The 25,238-nt window shown below is 55.7% G+C and overlaps 1 protein-coding gene across 19 annotated transcripts; it reads right to left on the bottom strand.

Moving 5' to 3' along the window:
* Positions 1-8,109: 8,109 nt before the first annotated feature.
* Positions 8,110-23,822, bottom strand: RAB36 (RAB36, member RAS oncogene family). 19 transcript variants are annotated; one of them, XR_011994704.1, is made up of 12 exons: positions 23,519-23,777; positions 22,730-22,812; positions 19,593-19,684; positions 17,942-18,007; positions 17,413-17,514; positions 14,963-15,240; positions 13,586-13,641; positions 12,997-13,074; positions 12,595-12,685; positions 10,942-11,061; positions 10,240-10,446; positions 8,110-9,555 (listed from the first exon to the last, which is right to left on the bottom strand). XR_011994704.1 is itself a non-coding variant. In XM_025982711.2 (11 exons), exons 1-11 carry the CDS (start codon positions 23,775-23,777, stop codon positions 10,382-10,384), a joined length of 1,077 nt encoding a protein of 358 aa, XP_025838496.1. In that variant the 5' UTR covers positions 23,778-23,822; the 3' UTR covers positions 8,110-10,381. The 19 variants fall into 19 exon arrangements, 13 of the variants coding, with proteins under 13 accessions (XP_025838496.1, XP_072579440.1, XP_072579432.1 ...); XR_011994702.1 differs by having other exon boundaries at positions 10,964-11,061; XR_011994705.1 differs by having other exon boundaries at positions 12,997-13,078; positions 13,590-13,641.
* Between the last annotated feature and the right edge of the window lie 1,416 nt (positions 23,823-25,238).

Below are 25,238 nucleotides of genomic sequence, written 5' to 3'. Positions count from 1 at the left end.
GTAGAAGAAACAGAGCCGGGGATCCCTGGGTGGCGCAGCGGTTTGGCGCCTGCCTTTGGCCCAGGGCGCGATCCTGGAGACCCGGGATCAAGTCCCATGTCGGGCTCCCGGTGCATGGAGCCTGCTTCTCCCTCTGTCTGTGTCTTGCCTCTCTCTCTCTCTCTCTCTCTCTCTCTCTCTGTGTGTGTGTGTGTGTGTGCCTATCATAAATAAATAAATAAATAAATAAATAAATAAATAAATAAATAAATAAAATTAAAAAAAAAAAAAGAAGAAGAAGAAACAGAGCCCAGGGCTATCAGCCGGGCCAGCCTGGCTCCCGTTCAGGTCTTACCCACTCCAGGTTTTGTGACCTGGACAGTTCCCTTCCCTTCTCTGAGCCTCCAGTTTGGCCCTTGTATGTAAAATGGGAGCACCACGTGTAAAGTACCCAGTTGGGCAAACCTGAAACACACTCCAGTACCTGGCATGTGGCGCTCCTTCCTTGACTGCTTGTTAAGATTAGTGCTCTGGGAGGTGCCCTGGGAGTGTCCAGGGAAAGCTCTTGGGCCCCGTGGGCCAGACACTTCCACGCACAACTCACTGCCGCCCTCTGCAGGCCTCTCCACCCTCCTGCTCTCTCCCCTCCTGAGGCCCCATGGCCCCTCTAAACCAGCTCCTTTACATTGAGATCCCCGCCTAAGGCAGTCAAGGCTCCCTGTAAGCCCTGTTTGGCAGGCAAAGAAACAGGATGAGTTGATGCCCTGACTTTGGGGCTGGACAGGTGAGGCTGTAATCCCAGCAATTTGCACAGCCTCAGCAACCTTTTCTTTACAATGGGCGTAAGTCCTGACCTTACAGGGTATGGCAAATAGCGGCTTGCGATCAATATTAACTGTCTCCCTCACATGGCTTGCTCAGGTCAACACAGTGGGTTTGGTCAGGCAGGCTTCCAGAATCCCATTCTCTGGTTGTCTCCAGAGAGAATTCCAAAAGCACATACTGCTTTTTTTTTTTTTTTTTTTTTGCCTTGCTGATGGAGCCCCTCTGCTTCCAGGACAGGGAATTGTGGGCTCATCTGGAACATTATCATTAATCATCTGGGAAAGAAAAGCATACTTTGGGTGGGGCGTTTCATCCATCAGTGAGGTGCCCTTTTCTCTGGTTTGCAGGCCCCACCTCCAATATCGTACACATGAGTGAAATTAATTCAGAAACCAGAGGATAGTGGCTATCTGCCCCCATGAGATAGCTTCTTCTGGCCCCAAAGACACTCCTCTCATCCTGTCCTTTCCTAAAAACACCCCCACCCTGGGGCTCTATCTTTTCCTGTAGAGCTTTCTGATCATCCCTCCCTTCCCCGGAGAAGAAGAAATGAGAAAAACATGGGGCCCAGATACATAACACTCATAATCCCCCATTAGGTATCTGTCCCTAGCTAGATCTAAACTCCCAAGGATGGGGATCTGTCTGTCATGTTCCCCAGTGCTCAGCACATAGTAGATGCTCAGCCAGTGCTTGCTGAAAGAAGACTCTGACGTGTGTGGCCCAGAGGAGAACACAACCCAGAGAAAAGGTGGGACATGAGTGGGGGAGGAAGGGATAAGTCAGGCAGAGCCAGGCCATGCATGGCAGGGGTGTGTGTGCTGTGCAGGGATACAGGAGGGGGCAGAGGTCTGGGGATAGCCTGCCAGGAGAGGTGAAATCTGAGCTGGTCCTAAGGATGAGGAGCAGAAAAGCAAAGACAGGGAGACTTTCAAAATTCTAGGTGTGTTTGAGGCACAGTTGGGTTAGGAAACAAAGCTGGTGTGGGTGGCAGGAGGTGACATCAGAGGCAAGGCAGGGCCTTGTAAGAAGGTTTGTAAGAAGTTTGGGTTGTATTCTAAATGCAAAGAAAAGCCTCTGGAAGGTTCTGAACTTGCACATGACTAGAACTCTCCACCATGATGGACATGTTCTACACTCTGCACTGAACAATACAGCAGCCATTTACCTTCCTCATGAGACTCCTGGGCACTCAAGATGTAGTTACTACACCTGAGAACTGGAAAATCTATTTTTTAAAAAAGACTTTATTTATTCATTCATGAGAGACACACAGAGAGAGGCAAACATAGGCAGAGGGAGAAGCAAGCTCCCTGTGGGGAGCCCAATATGGGACTCAATCCGAGGACCCTGGGATCACGCCCTGAGCCGAAGGCAGACTAAATCACTGAGCCACCCACGCATCCCGTGGAAATACCTATTTTGATTTAAAACTTGGTTTGGGGGAGCCTGGCTGGCTCAGCAGTTTAGCGCCACCTTTGGCCCAGGGTCTGATCCTGGGGACCCAGGATGGAGTCATGTCGGGCTTCCAGCATGGATCCAGCCTGCTTTTCCCACTGCCTGTGTCTCTGCCTCTCTGTCTCTCATGAATGAATAAATAAAATCTTTTTTTTTAAAGATTTTATTTATTTATTCATAGACACAGAAAGAGAGAGGCAGAGACACAGGCAGAGGGAGAAGCAGGCTCCATGCAGGGAGCCCAATGTGGGACTCGATCCCGGGTCTCCAGGATCACACCCCAGGCTGCAGGCGGTGCCAAACTGCTGCGCCACTGGGGCTGCCAAAAAATCTTTTAAAAATAATAATAAATATAACTTGGTTTGGGGGAGCCTGGCTGGCTCAGTCAGTGGAGCATGCAACTCTTGGTCTTGGGGTTGTGGGTTCCAACCCCATGTTGGGTGTAGAAATTACTTAAAAATAAAATCTTTTAACAATAAATAAATAAATACAATTTAGTTTACTTCAACTTGAATGAATTCGAATTCAAATAGCCACAGTATCTGCCATAAGCTGTGGAGGGACTGGCTCAGATTTGTTTTGTGGACAGGTGGGAGGTAGGGGGCCGGAGCAGGGTAAGTGGACAGGAGCTGTGCTGCTGGCCCAGATGAAAGGTGCTGGTGACCCAGAACCAGACGAGGGGGGAAGCGAGGCAACAGAGAGAGAGGGAGTCAAGTTCCAGGTTGGTTCTGGACTTAAAGATGGATCAGATGTGGAGGGAAGAAGGACCAGCTATGACGTAGACAGTGGGTTGTTGGTTATGATGGGGAAACTGGAGTCCCCATGTGAGGAGGCTTCAGGTACCTGAGGAGGTACAGAGAGGAGTCAAGTGGAGAGAGAGTGGTTGGTTCTGGGGTACCAAGGAACCGTCAAGGTCAGGGATAGAAATGGGAGTGTTGTTAGTGAACAGCTAGTGTTTATGGCCATAGGGCTGAAGACTCTCCCCGGCTGCCCAAGGGGACTAGGTGAGGAAGGGTTAGGAGCTGGACTAGGAAGGAAACAGAGGCAGAGAGACCGAGAAGCACTCGCCAGGGAAGTGACAGGGACCCAAGAGTCCCGAGGGAGGCATCCTGCATGAGGAGGGCAGGATCCCTGTGAATGGCAGCTGAGTCCTCAGGTGGAAGGACGTTGGGTTTGGCACCATGAGGCCAGCAGAGCCAAAGTGGGCCCCAGGGCCTGGCCACACAGGCTGGAAGCTGATGCTGGTCCCACAGACCCTTTCAAGGGGTTCAGCAGGTGGAGGGGACTTCACCAGGGGCCAAAGCCCTGAGTAGCAAATTACATTTATTTTCTTCATCATTATGCTTTTCTGAATGTCTCATAATGAAAAAAATAGATGTTATTTTTAAATTTTTTTACAGCTTTATTGAAGTTTACAGATGTAATTGATGTGCAATAAACTGTACGTATTCAAAGTGTACAACTTGATGAGTGTAGACATGTGTAACACACCTGTGAAGCCATCACCACAATCAGATAACAGACATTTCCATCATTTCCAATAGATACTGGTTTTCTTTTTCATCTGAGAACCGAAGTGGGACAGAGAAATAGGATTATTGGTAATGTCTCCCCTCAATTTCCTTCATTTTCTGGGATACAATTCTGTGGCTCTGTAATTTATTTAAAAATCACACACAAAACATTTATGGTGTTTTAAAAAAATCAAACTCCCTCTCTCTCTCTCTCTCAGGCACCCTCAGCCATCCCTGAATCTAGAAGGAGATGTTGGCAAACCCCTCCCCAAGGCTGCCCTTTCCCTTTGCTGAAAGAGGCTGGGACCCAACAGTCCCCTCTGTAGACAGAATGTAGAACTTCCAATGTGTTAAAACTGACGGTGGAAACAACCCACCATCCAGCAGCGAATGAATTGTTACTCAGAATGTGATGCATCCATACAATGGAACATTATTTGGCCATAAAAAAGAAATGCAGTGCCCATACTACAACATGCGTGAACCTTGAAAAACTTCTGCTAAGTGAAAGAAGCCTATCGTAAAAGTCCATATATTGTATGATTCTATTTACATGAAATATCCAGAATAGGCTAATCTACAGAAATAGAAAGTAGGTTGGTGGTTGCCAGGGATAAGGGAGTAGGAGAAATGGGGAGTGACGGTTAAAGGTCATTGTGTTCCTTTTTAGAAATGTCCTAGAACTTGACAGTGGTGATTTTTGCACAACTTTGTGAATATGCTAAAAACTATCCAATTATACACTTGAAATGGATGAATTGTGTGTATGTAAATTATATCTTAATAAATCCATTGTATTAAAAAACATAAATCATGGAGGATTAGCTAAGTCAGCCCTTGGGTCCCCAGCCTGGGTGGAAGCAGCAGCCCCTGGTCCTGCTCACTAAGGAGTAAGGAGGAATGTTTTTCTAGCATCTATTTTAATGTTCCCATAAGCCCAGGGATTCACCTGACTCCTCAGATGAAGACAAGTTTGCACAGCACCCAGCCCTCAGGTGTGGGCAGGCTTGAGACCATCTTCCAGCTCCACAGCCTATGTTCTTTGTGTCATTCAGAAGTCAGAAGGCCCCACTAATGTGAAAGTAGGAAATTTCCATTTGTTCGTTGTGAAATGGACTGGCCACCCCTGCCCTTGGGGACTTCCTGAGCAGGTCTGCCAGCTACAGTTAGGCAGGATGTACACTGCACAAGGGCACACATCAAAGGGGGCACGGTTCCCAGCTTAGACCTGATAGATATGAATATTGGTGATGACAGCAATTGTAAAAAGGTGTCTTTTCTCACAAAATCCGTTTATGACAGCAGTTTTCTAATATAATGATATCAAATGCCTTGAGCAAGAAGTTCTATTTTTAAATTGAGGTGAAATTCACATGGCAAAATTAACCATTTTGAAGCGGACGGTTCAGAGAGATTTAATATATTCACAGTGTCGTGCAACCATACAGCTTGTATCTAGTTCAAAAATATTTTCATCACCGGGCACCTGGGTGGCTCCATCAATTGAACGTCTAACTCTTGGTCTTGGCTCAGATCCTGATCTCAGGGTCATGTGACTGAACCCTGTGTTAGGCTCTGCGCTGGGTGTGGAGCCTGCTTGGGATTCTCTCTCTCCCTCTCCCTCTGCCCCCACCCTGTATATACTTTTCTCATCACCCCAAAACCCAAAAGGAAACCCTACACCCACTAAGCAGTGGCTCCTCATTCTTCCCTCCTTCCAGCCCCTGACAACCACTAATTTCCTTTCTGTCTGTACAGATTTACCTATTCTGGACATTTCATATTCGTGGATTCAAATAATATATGACCTTTTGTCATATATTTGGCTTCTTTCATATAGCGTAGGGTTTTCAAGGTTCAACCACGTTGCAGCGTGTGTCAGTACTTCATCCCTTTTAAAGACTGAATGATATTCCATTGTACCAGTGGACCATGTTCTGTTTACTCATTCACCCGTTGTGGACGTTTGACTAGTATAAATAATGCTGCTCTGAACATGTGTGTGCATGTACTCGTTTGAGTCCTTGTTTTCAATTCTTTGGTGAATATTCCTAGGAATGGGATTTCTGGATCGTATGGCAACTCTATGTTTAACTCTTTAAGGAAGTGCGTGGGTACCTTTTTCTAGCTAATGCAAAGGCACTGCATGGGTGGGCGCAGTGGCACTGCCCATAAGAGTGGCTTCCATCCACCCACCCCCCCGCCAGCTGCCCAGCCTGGGGCTAGGGGCTCCATGGCTATGGCCTGTTTCCCCACCTCACAGCTATCATCCTGGCAGGAGGCAGAGAAAAGGGCTCAGAGAAGAACAGTGACCCCTCAGTCACACAGCAATCGGTGGCACTGCCCAAGTCCCAAGTTGGTGTTCCCAGCCACTGTGCCATCAGGCGAGATCGTCAGATATGGCATTATAAAGACAGCAGGGTTTGCCTGAAGACCTTTCCACCTGAGACCAACCTGAATATCTAGGCCTTTTCCTGCTCATTCCTTCCCCTGTCTGTACCCTTATCCTCACCCACTTTGGGGCCTGGAGGCCAGAGGAGGGATCTCTTCAAGCAGGATGAGGCCATGGGCCCCCATCTGTCATCTGTCATCACCCTCTGTCATCTGTCAGCCCCAGGGAGCTGCAGGCAAGATCAGAAAACAAGGGCGATCAATACAGCTTTCTTGTCTGCTCGCTCGTGCTATGTTGGACGGTCCCTGGCTGGGCACCTCCTCCAGGCCACCAGCCCCAGGCCCCGAGTGGGGAGCAGGGATTTCTGCAGGACGCCCTTGGCCAAGGGTTCTGAATGAGTGAGTGTGTGAGCTTTTCCTCCCAAGCGCCCCCCACCTCCCCAGGCTGTGATTCCACCTCCCTTCTGCAGAATCAATTATTGATAAGAGCCCTACAGGCAGGGAATCCCAGTGGGGGGTTCCTGGCTGCCATTTCCAGCCTTCATGGTGAATGAAGGGGCTGGGACAGGATGTGCTTGTTTCTGAAGGCATGGCCTGTGAAACGGTCCAGGCTGTGGCTTCCAGTGGTCAGAGAGGCTCAGAGGCCAGCCAGTGCCACCCACATGTGGGCCAGAGAGCCTTGGCACTGCTTTGCTTGCCTGAACACCCAGCGTGTGTCCCTGGAGACAGGGTGGGGAGCAAGCAGAGCCAAGAGCCTGCACACAGCAGGCTGGGGTGCAGGCTCAGACAGGTGGCTGGTGGCCCTGAATGCTGGGGAGGCGTCTGGTTGTGGGGGTGGAGGCTGGGAAGGATCTGGGCTGCCTGGAAAGAGGTGGAGGCGGTGTGACAGCCACATGGCCCGTCTGCTGATCAACTTCCCTCGCGGGAAGGCCTGACATATGGGAGGTGACATGGGGAGGCTACAGCAGATGGCAGAGGAGCCCAGGAGCTGTTGGGAGGGTGTCTCATTGCTGGGCAGCGCCTGAAGCCCTGAGCTTCTTGGGCAACAGTGGACGCAGCCCCCACCCCGCCAGTCCTTAGGAGCCCCTTCTCCCTCAGAGGAGGAGGGCCCTTTCTGAGTTGGGTGCTGAGTTGGTTCTTCTGAAGACTCCCCCCCACCCTATGCCTTCTGGTGGTCCCTGCTCTGGGCCTCCTCGGTCACCATGTCCTCCCTGTAGGCTTGGAACTCCTTGTGAACCTTCCTAGGTATGCCAAATCTCATCGGTGAGAATGTAAGTGATCCTCTGTCCATCTCTGTTCCAGTTACCTGGATTTTGGGTAACCTTGAGTCTCTAGAGATTGAGATCCATCTGGGGGTGGCTCCCATCTCACCCCACAGCTGGGGTGGGGGTTGAATGGATCCTTGGCCTCCCTCTGCCCAGCAATCTACGGGCCCAGGGCACAAGATTAAGGAGACTGGGCGCAAGCGCCCCACTCTGGGTCACTGGGGAATCTTCATCGCAGGTCATGTGGCTGTAGGGCTAGGGGACTGACTGAAATTGTGGGGGCCCAGGGAACAGAGGAAGGGATTGATTAGCTCATTTCCTGGCTCTACTGGGGACCCTGAGGAGGGCTGGGTGTGGTTGGGTCCATGCGAATAAACCATTTTTGGGGTCACAACCCTGGGTGACAGGGCACTGGGACCCCCTGGCTGCGGGGATAGACATGTAAGGGACACAGTGTCCCAAGGACAAGGCTGCTTGGCAGAGACAAAGGGCTGTGGGACAAACCTTTTCTGAACCATTTGCATGTGATCCTGGGTCTCTGCACCAGAAACCACAGCCCAGTTTTGAGGTGTTTGAAGAGAATGTCTTCGCTAACTCGTTGATTCTGACAGAAGACTCCGTATCAACCAGTGGGAAACAACTAAACATGCACAGCAGACAACATGGGGAGAGGTGTGTTTTGTTTTTTGTTTTTTACATTTTAACTATTTATTCATGAGAGACACAGCGCGAGAGAGGGCCAGAGACACAGGCAGAGGGAGAAGCAGGCTCCATGCAGGGAGCCTGATGCGGACTCAATCCTGGGACTTGGGATCGGGACCAGAACCAAACACTGAGCCACCCAAGTGTCCTAACATGGGGAGAGCTTAATAAAGGGCTACTTGTAGAGAATGGGTGCTCAGAAGCTAGTAACAGGACCTCCTGATCAGCCCCCCACCCCAATCCCAAGGCCTAGAGGGGTGAGGGGAAGGGAGCCATTGGAGACTGCCAGCTCTCTGTGGCCAGGCTCCTCCATCCCATGAGACTTTCTGTTGTGTGCCACAAACCTGGTCCTAATGCAGCCTGCCCCCTGACCCCCCATGACTGTGTCTAATGGACCAAGCTGGGGCCCCCATCCACAGAAGGGCCAGCACGTTGTCTTTGGGAATCCTGAGTATACAAAGTCACAACTCCAAGGACGGTTTCTGCAGTACCTTTGGTAAAGGCTGGAAGCTGGACAGAAGCCTAATGTGCCACTTGGGGGGGCAGGGCACTTGGACTCTGGTCCATCCCCTGAAGGAAAACCGGCAGTTGCTAAAGGAACAAGTAGGCTCTGTGTGGAGGGAGGGCTCCTGCGCGTCAGTCAGAACGCAGGCTGCGGCTGGGCAGCATGTGCGGGGAAAGACCATTCTGCTCAAGCAGCAAATGAGCCAACAAACATGGTTGTGCTGCAGAGGAATAGTCTGGAAGGACTCTTACAGTTGTTAGCAGCACTTACTTCCAAGGACAGGAAGGGGACTTTCACACTGTATACAAAACCTCGTAGTGTCTTATTTTGGATTACAATTCTCGTGTACATAATTCCTTTAACAGTGATTTATATAAAGAGGTGTTTTTTTTTTTAAATCTGTAAACAACAGCTAAAATGTGGTGAAGGGAGACTGAACAGAAAAAGATGTGTCCTTCCCCAACCAGCATTTAGCAATTGCTGCCAGCCAGTGAATATGCAGCGGGCACCCACAGTGTGCCCAACACCGTTATGGGGTACTGTACTGTTCGGGGCACTGACCAGAACAGCTGTTGGCAAAATGCTCGCCATTTATGAGAAGCAGGCAGGATATGCCCAGATGTGCCCACCTGCTTGTGGGATGGGATGGGTGGGGAGGAGTGGGCACCCAGCCAGGGGCAGGTGCGGGTAGTTAAAGCCCCCATAGAAGAGCAACCTGAGGGCAGAGAGAGAGTGGGCACTAGGGAGGGCATGCCTGGGTTGTGCCTGCCTGTCCTGGATGTGCAGGATGGAGGGGTGTCGATGAGGAGCTTGCCAGACTCCGGAGGGCCTCCGATGTCCTCCAAAGAGTCAAGGAGGCCACCACAAAGGTCCTGAGAGGCAGGCACGCAGAGTTTCTTGTTCTCCAGGCCCTTTCCTGTGGAGACCAGAGAGAGGGGTGGTGGGGGCAACCACAGATACCAGCCCAACAGTGTCTGCGTGACAACTGCCAGTAACAGCAGGGCAGCGCCATGCACAAGGGATGCAGCAGTACTGTACCCCAGGGCAGCTCAGCTAGGGAAATTCATTGTCCAGGTGGGCCAGAGGGGCATGATGGCCTTTTCTTCCCATCCTCACCCACTGACCAACAGGACAAGGATCAAAGAGGAGCCAAAGCTGACCCCTGGGCCAGAAGGGGCCTGAGAGACCCTCTTGTCCATCCTCCTCCAGAGAGGCAAGGCTGACCTGGGATCCCACAAGTCTATGGCAGAGGGACAGTGGACAGTGAGGCCTGGGGCTCTGGGACTAAGAACTGCAAGTCCTGCTAATAACAGAAAAGACTTGCCTAGACCACTGAGAAGAGAAGGATCCTGAGGCCAGCCCGGCATAGTGGTCAGAGGGCCTGTGTGGGCAGCTAATGTGTGCCAAGACTGAGAGATGCAGGCTGTGGGGCACAAGTGTCTCATGTCTGCACTTCTGAGGCCTCTAGAGGCCAGGGGGGGATGTCTGGTGACTATCTGGGTGGAACTGGCCTTCCAGATGGTCACCACTGTGCACCCACCAGTGGGGCAGTGAAGGGGGGCTCCTGGGCAGCCAGTGCCACCCTTTCCTGGCTCCCAACCTGCTAAAGAGAAGTTGCTGAGCTCTGGGGCTCAGCATGGTGGGTGGGCAGCTACGGATGGCTTCATGTCACCCCATCCACAGTCATGGGAGGCACTGCCCATGTGTGTGCGGGGAGTAGAGGCTTCTGATGCAGGCCCCAGCTAACAGCAACCCAGGCTGGAGGACGGCGTGCTCTCCTGGGTCTCGGGTGGACTCTCCTCCATTCCTGTAAGGATGGGAGAAGTCACCTGGCATCAACTAAGTGCCTGCAGCTAACACGGAGCAGCCACCCTCCCCTGCCACTGGCACCCACTCGTGACTGCTGGGCAGAGCTGAGCTTGACCCCCAGACCTCTCAAGCAAGGCCTTGGTGACCTGGCATTGGCCGAGAGGCCGAGGATGTATTCCAGATGGTGGAACAGCAGGGGGAAAGACCCAGATTGGGAGAGCCAAAGCTAGAACACATCCACACAGCCAGGGACGCCAGCCTGGCTCGTGAAGAAGCTCCTGAGGGCAGGGAGAGCCAGGGAGCAAGTCTGAGCTGGCGGCAGGGTCAGGGAGACTGAGGACTTGATGTCAGAGTAATGGCAAAGATGGTACCCCCGAGAGGACAGCTCAAGGGGACAAGTTAAGGGGGAGGCCTCTTGGGATGGGAGGACGGTGGACATGGATTTTAGGCTGCTAGCCTGCTCCCCAGCTTTGGCCCCACTGTCTGTACGCACGGATGAGGTCTCCGTCGCCGACCTGGGCCCGGGCGCTGCTCCTCCTCTCCAAGTCTTGCAGAACCGACTGCTCGAATGCCAGGGCAGCTACACGGCTGAAGAATGCCTTCACGTTCTCCCCTGTGGGCCCAAGAGACAGCCCTGACCCCATTACCTCAGCCCTTACTCATGGACGAATTTCAGAGCCAGGAGGTATGGGAGCCAGGGCAGCCCACCTGTGGAGCTGCCTGGGGTGGCACAGGGCAAGGGATGGTGCTGGCCGGCCTGGCTTCCCAACTCTGGGGCCCTGGGGCCCCCTGCCCCGGCAGCAACCTCAAATCTCTGAGCCTTGGTTTCCCCGCATCTACTCTTCCAATTAATCACCACTGAGTATCTCCTGTGGGCCTGCCACTGGGATGCGTGGAGATCAGAAGGGTGTCTGCTTTTCCTGTCACTTTTGAGCACCTGTCGAGTGGACAGGTATGAGGATTAATGGGGGAGGTCAACTTCCACATAGACTTCCTTCAGGCAGAGAAGGCCACCCATCTGGGCACAGAGCTAGTTCCCCCCCCCCCCCTTGTGTAGCTGACAACCTATACAACTGCACAGGGCAATCCTGCTTGGCCTATAGGGAATTCTCAGTGAATCTCTAAGGGGAGGCAGTTATCAGAGGGTACAGGGGAAGCTGTCATGAAGGAACAGAGGGAACTGGGTTGGGCTGGAGGTTGTGCTCCCTCCCCACCCCACCATGTGGTACCCACCCTTAGTACTCTCATCCTTGCCTCACCATCCCTGACCACATGGTACCTACCCTTAGTACTCTCATCCTTGCCTCGCCATCCCTGACCAGATGTCTATTACAGCCTCTCACCTGGAGCAAGGACTTCAAGGCATAATTCCTGAGTCCCCTGAGCTGCTGGGGTCTTCTATGAGCCAGTCACTGCATGGTATTTCATTTCACCACCACCACCCCCAACAACCTGTCCTTTGCTTCTCTGTGTTTTCTAATTTTTCCTCAGTGAAAACATATGGCGTCTGTAATTTAAAACACATTTTTTTTGCAAGAAAGATGAAATGAGATGGACAGCATCACCCCATTTCCCAGATGAGGACACCAAGGCTAAGACATTAGGCATCTAGCCTGGGCTGGAGTAAGCAGGGGCCTGTGGGTAAAGCCGGCTCAGGGGCTGGGGGTCCTGTGTGCCTGGAGGACAGACTTGGGATGTGGATGAGGGCCAGGGGGCCATGAGCAATGTTGCAGTGTCTTCCACGATGACATCCGGGAAAGACATGGGAGCCCCAGTTACTGGGCCCTTCTATGTGCCAGGAGGTGCCTCTTAGGTGGGGGGGCAGGATGGTATAGTGGTTACAGGTGAGGGCTGTATTCCAATTCCAGCCCTGCTGCTTCCTCCCTGTGACCCTGGATGTGACCTTGCAGGGATAAAATGGATCTGCCTCACAGAGGGAGGGGATGCATTAGAGAACACGCGCACAGGGCCAGGTGTCCCTATTCCTGGTGCCCATGGGTCTCCCTCTAGAGTCGAGGAGACATCCTCTCAGGCAGTGGAAGGCCCTGTTGGTCACCAGCACAGCTGGCTGTGACCTGAGCATACCACAGAGCCACAGAAGGAGACTTCTTGCACCCTCTGGGGCGATAGCCCCGCACCCACTCACCTGTCTTCGCTGACACCGACCAGTACTCGGCCTGCATCTCGTTGGCCAGGCGCACAGCCTCCACCTCTGCCTGCTTACATGCAGCCCCTGACTGGGAGAAGCAGCCCTCCTGACCCTCCTGTGTGTGTGGGGGGGAGAGCTTCCCCCTGTGCCTCCACCTCCCTGTCTCACCCTGGGATGGGCAGGTGCATGGGCTGGGGTACACTTCCCCAGAGGTGACATCCTGTTGATCCCTCTCCAATGAGACCAGCACAGGAAACTCAGGTGCCCCTAACTTTTAGTTCCTGGTCTTCAAATTCCCATCTAGGCACATCAATGCCACCCTCCATTCCCCAAGCTTGGGCTGAAAGCAGCTGCATTCTCCGGAGGCCCCTCCAGAGCCTCTCGCTCTGGTGTGCTCACCAGAAGGTCCTTCTTTGTTCCAACGAGGAACACGAAGCAGGAGCCCGGCTCGTTCTCCCTGAGTGCATCCTCCAGCCACTGCCTGCACAGAGGGAAGACAGGCTGAGAGATGGCATCCATCCACCTAGAGAGGTCTGGGGGCACACTGGGAGCACTGAGCCACAAGTCGCAGGGAAGGTACCCAGACCCCGGCTGGCTGAGAGGGGCGCTGGTCATGTTACCAGGTCTCCAGCCAAGACAAGAGGACTGGTTACACATAATTTGTAGGACCCAGAGCAAAGTGAAAATGGGAGGCCCCTCATCCAGCAATCACCAAATCTCTCAAGATGGTGACAGTAGAGCTTTAAAGCAAAGGCAGGCCCTTCTGAGCCCAGCCCCTGTCAGCCTGGGCTGGCTGCAAACCCTGAGCTGGCCCTGCCTTCAGCAGATGGGGGCAAATCTTAAGGGATAATGTGGTGAGGAGGCAGTAAGTGGCCTGTGGGCGGTCAGTTCTCACCAGCGAGTCTGGTCCCTTGCATCCGCCACTAGGGGCCCAGCTCATGGGCATTCCTGAACCCAAAGGAACCATAGGGGCTGCAGAGTCCCAGACTTGCCTGGTGTGCTCCAGAGTCTGCACGTCAGTGAGGTCGAAGGCTGTGATGATCACTGTACACATGGGGAGAAGCCAAGAGCTGGTCAGCAACAGGTGAGACAAACATGGTGTACAAGGAGGAGCTCCCCTCAGGCAGCTCCCTGCTCCCCAAGAGAAACCCAGAGAGGAGCCGGACTCCGCAGAATTGCTGGGATGGCCTCCCAGGCAGTCAGCCCGGGTCTTCACTATGAAGGCTGCGAAGGAGACACCACATGGCGCTCCCCTGCGATCTACCAACCCACCGCCCTCTCCAACCCATACCCAGAGGCCCAGCTCGAGGGGGTATCCAGGGAGGCAAGATGAGCTCATGGGCTCCTGTGTTCAAATCTCCTCTCTGCCACTTACAGCTAGGGGAGCTCAGGTGAGGGCCTTAACTGCTGAGAGCCTCAGTTTTTCCATCTGTGAAGTGGTGAGAACGATACCTCAGGCTCTCAGGGGTGCTGTGAGGTTTAAGCAAGAACAGCTATTTTATAAGCTCTTGATCTAGGGCCTGATGCAGGACTTTCGATCAATGGCATCTATGGCTCTGAGGACAATAGCAACAGACAAGCAGCTTTAGGGGAACCATTTCTGAGGAGCAGGGTGGTTCTCATCACTGGTCCTGCCCAGGTCCCATGGTGTTCAGGGTGTCCAGGGTCCCCTGGTGTCCTGAGGGGAGTCCTACGTAGAGAACATTCCAGCAAGGCCTGCTCTCTACTGGGCCTGGGAATGTGATCAGGGCCAGCTAGAGCCTTCCTCTGCATCTTGCCTGAAGCTGCAGGAGGCCCCTTGAGGCAGAGGGGGATGAAGCAAGGGAGGCTACAGAGCATGGTGATGGTGGTGGGCTGGGCTGCTGTTCTCAGGGGTATGCCCAGTGCCTGACACCTCCTCCTCAGGGGATGTCTTCCCTGAGAAGACAAGCCACAGCTGGAACTCCGACTGTAACCAAGGTGATCACGGTTTCCTGGTTTTGCATTTTTCAAATCTCCAATAGCAATGTTGTGATTTCTTTACACCAGCATCAAGTAGACATAACTGGGTCTCATAACTTGAGTCTGGTTTTGGATACCGTGAATGGTTTTCCACCGAAACCCCCAGGAAGCTAGTGTTGAAGTGGGGATCTTATGCTGTCGCCTGTTGCCTGAGAGGCCTGCCCATTACCTGCCCCCCCGCCCCCCACCAGCAGGTGCAGTCCTCCTGTGGCCCTTCTACTTTTCCCCTCCAGCCTTGCCTCCCCGCACCTCCTCCAGGAGTCAACTCTGTTCTTTTCTGGGGTTTCTGGACATGTGCCCCGTCCCCCCCATAAGCATCCTACTGAGCTGAAACGGTGGCTGAGACCCCAAAGCGAGCACCCACCAAGCACAGGGTCCCTGCAGGATGTGACTGCTGAGGCCAACCCCAGGCCCAGCTGGCTGGAAAGCAGTCTCCTCATCCCCAAGGGCTGGCTGGGGATTTTCTCAGTGGTTCTTGGAGGGCAGATTTGGTGCCTGGGCGGAGGACCTGGACTTGTTATGAGCCCAGTGGGAGCCTCCTGCCATATGTGGCTGAGGCCATCACCCGGATGCTCACCCTGGGCACCCCGGTAGTAGGCAGATGCGATGCACTTGAACTTCTCCTGCCCTGCGGTGTCCCAGCTGTGTGGTGGCAAAGACAGAAAGGGAAAGAAAGAGGTGGCAGATGAAGCAACTGCAGTGCTCTAAACCACCAGCTAGTGGTCCCCGCCCTGCAATTCTTCAGGATTCCTTCCCATGGGGCCCCAGGGGGGAATTCCCTAGCTGGAGTCACATGCCCGTGGGGGAGGGGCCTGACCTAGTTCCACTGTCTAGATGAATGGAGTTGTAGCTCAGTCCCTTTAGTCTGTGCCATTAAAAAAGAGAGTATGCCCCTGATGTGCTCACTTTGAAGATGTGGAAGTCCACCTGCAGACGTGGCCTGGTGAATGGCCCTGGGATTCTAGGCTCTGCCACTTGCTCGTGTGTGGCTGGCCCATGGCTTCACATTTGGCCCTGCAGCAGAGGGGATGCTCAGGTCCCTAGGTGGGACCTGGGAGTGTCTCTCTGTCTCTCATGAATATATAAATAAAATCTTAAAAAAATTAACAAGGTCTGCCATCGGCACAGTATAGGACAGGGGGAGACACATACTGAGATCTACTTGCTCTGGTTTATTTATTTTTATTTTTTATTTTTAAAAAAGATTTAATTTATTCATGAGAGACAAGATAAGATGATATAAGATAAGATAAAATAAAATAAAATATTAGAACCAGGCAGGCGGTCAATACGCAGGACTGACTCTGATAACCCATCCCTTTTTAAAAATAGCAGATCAAAATTTAACTTTCTTCTGTAAACGGAAAAGTAGATAAACCATGAATAAGATCTCAATGGTCTGAAATTTTTTCAAGTGATTCAGCATGATGCAGAACCTTTTGGCACTGTTCTTCTGTTAATTCATTCATAACATCTTTCGTTTCTGAAGATGACTCTGGGTGGGAATCAGGGAGGGTGGCCTGGAGGTGGGGCCAGTGGGATGGCTGGCAGTGTCCCCAGTAGGGCTCATCTACGTTGAGCCAGGACTGCGTCTCTACTCTAGTCAATACAGCTGTGGCCACAAAGGGGAACCCAGCACAGGCTGTTCTCTGCCTGGCCCCACCTGGGCTGTCCCATCAGCTCTGTGCTCTTCAGCTCTCCTGGCTCCAGAGCCCCTGGGTCCCCAGCCCTGCATTTTCACAGCCTCTTCTGCTCTGGTCTGGCCCCATACTCTCCCTTGGGCGGGATGCGGTGGTGCCATCTGGCTCTAGGATTGCACTGGGGCTGTCCTCAGAGAAGCGGGCAGAGTTAGGAGCTGAGGTCCACGAGAGGGAGAGCTCCATCTTGATGACCCTAGATCTCCAGGCTAAGCCCAGGCAGGGCATAGAGGATTGAGGATGAAACCAGAGAAGCAGGTGTGACTCATAGGGAGAGAGAAAGAAGGGGACCAGGACCGAGGCAGCAGGCCACAGTGGTGTAGGGGCAGCTGGGTGGGGAGCCTAGGAAGGGGAAGGAGCCACACAGGAGAGACTGGAGTGGGGAGAAAGTCACACAGGAGAGGGTTCAGCTGGTGACACATAGACCTGCAGCATCCTACAGGTGCCAGAGGAGAGGGAAGGCAAGGTCCAGAGCTCTGGGGAACAGACTCTGGGCTGTTCTGAGGGAAACGGGAAGGACTGAAGCCAATGGGTCCACTGAGATGCAGAGACATGGGGTCTGCAGGGAAGCAGACAGAGGGAGAGAAACGGGAGTGGAGTGCAGACAGAGGGGTGAGGAGGAGTGGGGAAACATCAAGCCCGAGGAAGGTGCATGGACTAGGGGGCCTCCACCAGAGTCCGGCAGGCAGGGACCGCTTTGGGCTCCGTTTTCCAGATGCGAACAGATGCTCAGAGGTCTGAAGTGACTGGCCAGACGCCACCCTGCTGGCCTGGTGGGGGGATCACTGAGCACCAGGCAAGCTAGGGGTGGGGACCCGGAGCCAGAACGTGAGGGGTAGGCATCAGGGTAGGATGAGGATGGGTGGGCACATCGGTCTGTGAGGACTTTCCCAGGTCTGATGACCAATGTGAGACACCCATGGGGACTGAGGGAGTACAGGCCTCTGGGAACTGGCACAGCTCAGTTTCATACAATCATTCCTGTTTATCTCGACAGGTCCTCACTGAGCACCACAGGGTATAGTCAAGGAGCTCACCAAGGCTTTCCCATGGCTCTCCCCTGACAAAGCCCACTCATGAGCCACACGGGAAATGGCATGACACAATGACCACTTACATCTGCAGGCTGTAGGGAATCCCAGCGATCTCGAAGCGCTCGATTTCAAAGTCCACCCCGATGGTGGCCTTGTAGTCACGGTCAAAGACATTCTTGCAAAACCTGTGGGAGTTGAGGAAGTCATCAGAGAGGCTGTGTGTGGAAGCTTCGCTCATGACAGTCAAAGTCTACAGGCAATGGGAAGTACACCCACAGGGAATATGAGATGATGGTCCACAGAGGGAAACAGTAGACAGACGGAGCTGCTGATAAGAACTGCTGGGGGGAAGGGGGCTGCAGCAGCCCAGATGGCAAATGCTGCAGGTCAGGGCCAGTGAGGCATGAGCCCATGGTCCCAGGGGATGGTGTCATGAATGCCAGGGTCCTGGGACCCTGCACCCTCCACCCAACCTGGATCTCCCTGATTCCTTGTACCCCCTCCGAGGTGTGGCACCCAGCAACCACACAGTTTTGATGACGACAGTGTCATTTTGGTCTCCCAGGGAAAAGCGTGACAGCCCGTGCTGGGAGGTGTGGGCAGCAGTCGCACCTGTGGATGAGGCTGGTCTTGCCCACGTAGAGATCGCCAACGACAACCACCTTGGAGAGTCGGAGCCTGTGAGGGATATGGCTGTGTTGCGTGCGAGCATGGCCACAGAGCATCTTCACACATACGGGCCCTTCCTTCCCTGAGCTCCCCACTCGTTAGCCACGTGTCAGTCCTTAACAGGGAACAGGCCACCTGCTGAGACACTCTGGGATGTGTGTCCCCATCCCTGGCACTCACAGGAGAGGGCAGAAGGCCTGTGTTTGTTCTAGGGACTCTACTCTCTCAGGGGCTGTACCATTGACCCTACTGGGCCCAAGTGGTGAGGATAAGAATTGGGCACGAAGGGAGGCGGAGTCTTGGGCTGACAGACTAGAGGGAGGAGTCCCAGGTGGGGCTATATGGAAGCTGTGGCACAGTGAGGAGCCTGGACATGTGAGGACCAGACACAGTGCTGTGGGCAGGGCCTACAGGCACTGGGGGCAGAGCCCCCGCACCTTCCTACCCATGCCTGGGGCTGCAAGGGCTCCTGCTTTGGCAAGCAGGTACTCCCTGACCAGGACACTACTGTCACTAACTGCCTGGCAGCTCATGCAGAAGGAGCTCAGACATTGGACCAAGTACTTCCTCTGCCTGCAGACAGCAAGAAGGCACCTGTGTTACCTGGGGACCTGATACAGCTCCCCTGGCCGTGTCTGGGGGCACAGAGGCTGTGCCTTCTCTGCTTCCAGGTGGCCTCTGGTTCTGGAGCAGGATGGCCCTAACTCCAGCTTCCCAGATGAAGGAGTAAAGGTACTGCTGAGGTATTATGGGGGTACCCACTGTGTCTCAGTTTCTCACCTCCCAGAGCTGTTGTGAAGGGTGTCAGAGAGGTCATCTACGTGACATACCACCCTAACTGGTGGCCATTGCTCTCATCCTGTGACCATGGCTGCCGTGGACATTCTGACCTGAGCCCGGCCTCAGTCTGTGCTATCTGGGAACTCAGAGCTGGGCTTCCACAGCCACCTCCCCACACCTGTATGACACCTGTGAGCCCCACTGACTACCTGAGCAGACCATGAGCTCCTCAGGAGGAGAGGCAAAAGTAGGCCCTGGTACCTGTGTGTTAAGGGAGGGAGTAACTGCTGCAAACTTCCAAAGCCAGCAGGGCTAGGTGGTGCCAGGTGCTGGGGCTGCTGAGGCGGGAGCAGAACAGACACAGCCCTCGCCCTCACAGGCTAGGTCTAGTGCTGAATCTAGAAGCAAACTCGCAAGTCTGTAAGATAAGTGCTTGGGACCAAGAAGCACACAGGAGGGGTACCCAGCCCAGGCTGGGGAGGCGGGGATGGGGGTGGGGAGTCCTCTAACACTATACTGTGAGCTGAAGGGTAGGAAAGACATTCCAGATGGAGAAAGCAGACATATGCCAAGGACCTCAGGCTGAGAAGTCACGTGCAGGACTTCTTGAGAAAAGGGGAAGCCGTTCTCTATGGCAGACATTCTCTATGGCAGCAAAGCCAGGTGAAGATCCCGGTCACCTCTAGGCCCATCCTGGGCTCTAGGGGCATCATATGTGTGTTTCATCTGCCCATTCATATATTCATCCATGCATTCATTCCTACCCATTGCCTCCCCCCACATCCCGCGCCCCCTGGGTTATGGGGTCACTCACCCCACAGTCCCTGTGTTCCTGCGCTGGCAGGTGGTGCTGACCTGCCCATGGAAGTGCTCCTTGAGCTGCAGGCAGGCGTCAGGGGTGTACCACTGGAAAAAGCCAGACAGATGGACAGATGGACACTTCATCCTACAAAGCTGCAGCTCCATGACCAAGTAGGGCAGCAAAGTGGTGACTTGCCTGCCAGCATTCCCTACGGGCCAGCTCATCAGTTTTCCCTGACCCCTCTGTCACACCCGTCCTTTATCCCATCAGTGGCCCCGAGACTCCCAGGTCTTGTGAGCCCTGCGGAGCAGCAGTGGGGGTTAGACCAAAGGGCCCAGGTGGCAACTCGGAGAGCTGGGTCTTGCCTGGGGCAGCTGTGCCCTTGCTGTGGGCATGTGGGAGGTCCCTATCCTCTCTGAACTTCTCCAGGCGAGAAGAGGGGTGGGTTATCAGGGCACTTTTGGCACCGAGATCCTTACATGCCTTCTAGGATCTTGGATGCCACGTTTGCTTTGAAACTGTGTATCTATGTGCAAGGAAAATGTCCCGGAGGGCTCTCTGGGTCTTCCACGTTTCTTGGAAGGCAGAACGGGTCAAGATTGAAGAGCACCCCCTCAGGGTCAGGGAGACCTGTGTCTCCCCTTAGCTGCTGTGTGATCCCAGGCAGCTGTCTAATGTCTCTAATCTAGAAGGCCCCAGAAGCCTGGGGGCATAAAATGAAATAATGCTTGTAAAGCCATCAGTGGATACACTAAGTGCTGCACAAATATTTGTGGCTATTAAGATGTCATGATACACGTTGCACGCCCCTATATTTTACCATCGGAAAAGATGACATTAAACAAACTGAAGGTGACAGTCATGTTTTGCTCTCAGATTGGCAGAGGCTGAGGATGGCATGTGGTGAGGATGTGGGGAGAAGGGCATCGTTGGAAGCTGCTGGTGGAAGCTGCTGGTGTGGCCTGCTGTGATATGGCAAGGGTACCCCCAGGCTGCCCACCATGTCCTTTGGGGCACTGCTGGGACCCACAGCTCCCCTGTGGCAAGGGCTCCACCTCCCTCCTAGCCTTAGCATTTCTTCTGAGTTCCTGGGCACGGAGGTGGGCTCTGCCCTGGAGCACCTGCTCCCTGGACTTCAGGCAGGATGGAGGCGGCAAGGACAGTGGAAGCAGCTTTACAAAAGGTAAAGTCACAGCATCTCAGTGAGCCCGTTTCCTCATCCGGAAAGTGGGGACACTCATAACCTAGTCATGTGGTTGGGGGGAGGAGCAAATGGGTAAGGCAGGTGAGCAGCTTGGCCCACAGCCCACATTCCTCACTACCTCATAAGAAAGCAGGCTGCTTCTCCCCTCCCCCATCCACTTTCACGGCAGTTTCAAATGGGGTGCGGGGGGGGGGATGGGATGGGGGGTGTCAGCCTGGCCACCGTGGTCATTAGAGGCATCCCACCACTGTGGATGCACTGAAGAAATGGAACAAGGAGGACTGGGCAAGAAGTGTGAGCTGATTCTAGAAACAGGGAAACTGAGGCACAGAGTAATGAGAGAGACTTGCCCCACCTGACCAGGAATGTCTCAGGTCTGAAGTGGTGTGGCCCCGTGATGTATGATGAATTGCCACAGACAGGATGAGGAGAATCTCACCCTCTGTGAAAACACGGTGGATGCCTCCCGCTGGCTCTCAGGTCAAGTCCTGGCTCTCCCACGCCCAGAGGTGTGACGCCCCGCAGCACCCACCCACCCCGCCTCTCTGCGCCTGGCTGATCTGTTCTGTAAATGGAGCCCTCTGCACCGTGACACCTGGACCGTTCTGTGCCGATCATACTTCCCTTCCTTTTGGCTCACTAAACATCAGTGTCTATCATCCCTGGTGACCACGGTGAAGCTCTCTAGGGAAGCAATTGCCTGGGATGAAATCTGTTGGGATGGAAATTTCTGGGAGAATTGTCCACAGGTCTGAGGCACCACAGGTTTCTCTCTGGATGTGCAGAGGAAGAAAAGGTGAGACAGGCCCAAATTACCCGAAGTCTGCAGTCCCCTCCTTCCTCCGTACCAGCCTGGGCTCAGAATTCAAAGGACAGAGAGAGGTCATTCCAAGGAGAGGATTTTTCCCTCCATGCCCTGTCCCAAGTCACATGGAGGCAACCACGGACAGCAAGATCTTCTGTGTCCTTCCAGAGAGATTTCTGGCACATAAACAAACACATGCATTTGTCTTCTCCCCTCTCCTTTTTCCACCAGTGGAAGTATGCTCCATTCCTCACATTTTACTTAATTGACTTTGAGTCTCATTACACATCTGCTCCTGAAGGGAAGCCTCACTCTTCCTCCCGTCTGGGTCAGGACATAGCATTTTGCTGTTGAAGCAGCCCCCCCACCCCCACCCCCGGAAGACATTTTATACTGTGTCTGATCTTGTGCTTTACAAATTGCTCCACTACCTGGCCTTCAATGGCTGGATCAGAAGGCAGCGGCAACACAAAGGTGGGAAATATTGTCGCACGGCCTCCTCTAGGGGTTGGACTGATTTGCAATCTGATGCAACACCTGATGCAATGAATACTGGATTTTGATATGCATGAAAGACCGTCGTGTTTAAGACCGTCGTGTTTTCAGCAGGAAGCGAAGGCAGCATGGTAAGGAGGGAGGGCCCTGGATTTGGTGTCAGGAAACTAGACTGCTACTTTCATAATAGTAATAATACCAACGAGAATGGCAGTGACCACAACTCGGGTAAGGGAGTTCCTGTTTACCAACGCCAAGCACCCAATGTGAGGAATTATCCTTACCTATCAGCAGTGCTGAGAGGTTGAGTAACTTGCCCACAGTCACATAGTTTAATGATAGAGTCAGGATTCAGCCCCAGGACTGTCTGCCAAGTCTGTGCCTTTAACCTCCACGCCACATCATCTCCTGGGGTCACCCTTAATTAGCTGGTCCACTTCGGGCAAGTCAGTGCCAAGTCTCCCTGTTTCTGAAGAAGTCTACTGAGTTCCTGGGCTTTGTTAGAGAGGGACTGACGACTGACCACTGACCTCCCCGATTCTCCTGCTTTGTTTCTGGTGGTGAATGCAGGTGGGGAATGTGGATGTGGAGATGGTGTTGGGAGAGCAGCATGCACCTAAAGGGCTGGCTAACGACTCTCTCTACCTTAGGGAAGCTGGTGATGATGCGGTCCCGGCTCACAGGTGGCCCCAAAGACGTCAGCGAAGACCTCATCCTTCCAGAGTGTCCTGTGGACCCAGCCAGGCAAAAGAGGGTTAGGGAGCTACATAAATCCCTGGGGACTCATCCTTAAGTTTATGCTTAGCCTCAGTAGCTTTAAACACTGGTCCACGCCCCCTTCCCCCACAGGGAAACTGACCAGAGATCATCTCTTTCCATCTGCCGGCAGTATGGCTGGGGTGGGGTGGGGGGGACCAGGCTTTCCTGGCCCTGCTTGGGGGCTCCTCCAACCAGGAGCGGCCTCTCTCTGAATTTATCACCGTGGTGAGTGAGGCATGGCACAAATGCCAAGCTGGGCATCACCACCGCCCAGGTGGAGGACGCAGAATTGAGGTGGTCCCCTGCTCCTAGTCTCCAAGCAACAAAGGCTCTGGGTGGGTCAGGGACCTCAGGTTACACCTACAGGCATTTCTCTGCACCCCTGCACCGCGCCCAGCGCCTGGCCCCTCACACCACAGCCCTGCGTCCTCTCCTGTCCTCCCCCCTCCGCTAGGGGGGTCTTACACAGGCCCATCGTCCTCCCCGACCTGACCCGGCTCCCCTTCAGGACCACGCGGCCCGGCCCAGGGAGGCCGCTCAGGGAGCAAGGAGGCCCCGGGGTTCAGGTTCGTACTGCGGGAGGTGGGCGGGGACGCGGAGCCCTCCCAACCAGGGCCTCCGGGACGCCCCTGCACAGGAGAGGACCAGGGGGGGGGCAGGGGGCGGCAGACTCACCCGCGGGAGTTGCAAAGGCTCCAGGAGCTGCGCGACCTGGTCTGGCGGGGCCGGTGGCCGCGATCACCATAGCAACCAGCACCACGCTGGACCCGAGGGCGTCTGACGAATCTCTGGCGTCAGGGACGGGCTCTGGGCGGAGCTCACATCGGAAAGAGTCCACACGCGGTTCCACCGAGAGGTCACTGTAGCAACCAGAGCGTCTCGGGGGAGCTGCAGAAGCTTCCAGGACACTGCGCACGCGCTGGGCGATCACCATGGTAACGAGGGCGGGAGGAGCGGGCTTCCAGTGGGGAGGCTGAGCTGCTGGGAGGCGGGGCCGGGACCCCGGGGGCGGGGGCAGGGAGGCCAGGAGGAGGGGCCGGGACCCCGGGGGCGGGGCAGGGCGGCCGGGAGGAGGGGCCGGGGGCGGGGCATGGAGGCCAGGAGGAGGGGCCGGGACCCGGGGCGGGGGCAGGGAGGCCAGGAGGAGGGGCCGGGACCCCGGGGGCGGGCAGGGAAGCCAGGAGGAGGGGCCGGGACCCCGGGGGCGGGGCAGGGCGGCCGGGAGGAGGGGCCGGGACCCCGGGGGCGGGGCATGGAGGCCAGGAGGAGGGACCGGGACCCCGGGGGCGGGCAGGGAGGCCAGGAGGAGGGACCGGGACCCCAGGGGCGGGCAGGGAAGCCAGGAGGAGGGGCCGGGGGCGGGGCATGGAGGCCAGGAGGAGGGGCCGGGACCCCAGGGGCGGGCAGGGAAGCCAGGAGGAGGGGCCGGGACCCCGGGGGCGGGGCAGGGCGGCCGGGAGGAGGGGCCGGGACCCGGGGGGGGCAGGGAGGCCAGGAGGAGGGGCCGGGACCCCGGGGGCGGGGCAGGGTGGCCGGGAGGAGGGGCCGGGACCCGGGGGGGGTGGCAGGGAGGCCTGGAGGAGGGACCGGGACCCCGGGGGCGGGCAGGGAGGCCAGGAGGAGGGGCCGGGACCCCGGGGGCGGGGCAGGGAGGCCAGGAGGAGGGGCCGGGACCCCGGGGGCGGGGCAGGGAGGCCAGGAGGAGGGGCCGGGACCCCGGGGGCGGGGCAGGGCGGCCGGGAGGAGGGGCCGGGACCCGGGGGGGGGGGCAGGGAGGCCAGGAGGAGGGGCCGGGGGCGGGGCATGGAGGCCAGGAGGCGGGGCCGGGACCCCAGGGGCGGGCAGGGAAGCCAGGAGGAGGGGCCGGGACCCCAGGGGCGGGCAGGGAAGCCAGGAGGAGGGGCCGGGACCCCGGGGGCGGGGCAGGGCGGCCGGGAGGAGGGGCCGGGGGCGGGGCATGGAGGCCAGGAGGAGGGGCCGGGACCCGGGGGGGGGCAGGGAGGCCAGGAGGAGGGGCCGGGACCCCGGGGGCGGGGCAGGGTGGCCGGGAGGAGGGGCCGGGACCCGGGGGGGTGGGGCAGGGAGGCCTGGAGGAGGGACCGGGACCCCGGGGGCGGGCAGGGAGGCCAGGAGGAGGGGCCGGGAACACGGGGGCGGGGCAGGGCGGCCGGGAGGAGGGGCCGGGACCCCGGGGGCGTGGCAGGGCGGCCGGGAGGAGGGGCCGCGACCCGGGGGCGGGGCAGGGCGGCCGGGAGGAGGGGCCGGGAACACGGGGCGGGGCAGGGCGGCCGGGAGGAGGGGCCGCGACCCGGGGGCGGGGCAGGGCGGCCGGGAGGAGGGGCCGGGAACACGGGGGCGGGGGCGGGGGCGGGGGCAGGGCGGGGCGGGGCTGATG

The sequence above is a fragment of the Vulpes vulpes genome, chromosome 10 (assembly GCF_048418805.1).
Source record: "Vulpes vulpes isolate BD-2025 chromosome 10, VulVul3, whole genome shotgun sequence".
Taxonomy (NCBI): domain Eukaryota; kingdom Metazoa; phylum Chordata; class Mammalia; order Carnivora; family Canidae; genus Vulpes; species Vulpes vulpes.
The sequence above is the reverse complement of the archived record's forward strand: the minus strand, read 5'-3'. Positions and strand labels throughout refer to the sequence as shown.

Coding starts and splice junctions, on each gene's coding strand:
- RAB36 (XM_072723331.1), bottom strand. CDS start 23,777: ATGGTGATCGCCCAGCGCGTGCGCAGTGTCCTGGAAGCTTCTGCAGCT. Junction 17,515..17,941: donor AAGACCAGCCTCATCCACAG/GTGCGACTGCTG, acceptor CAACTCCCACAG/GTTTTGCAAGAATGTCTTTG. Junction 9,556..10,941: donor CGGCGACGGAGACCTCATCC/GTGCGTACAGAC, acceptor TGGTCTCCACAG/GAAAGGGCCTGGAGAACAAG.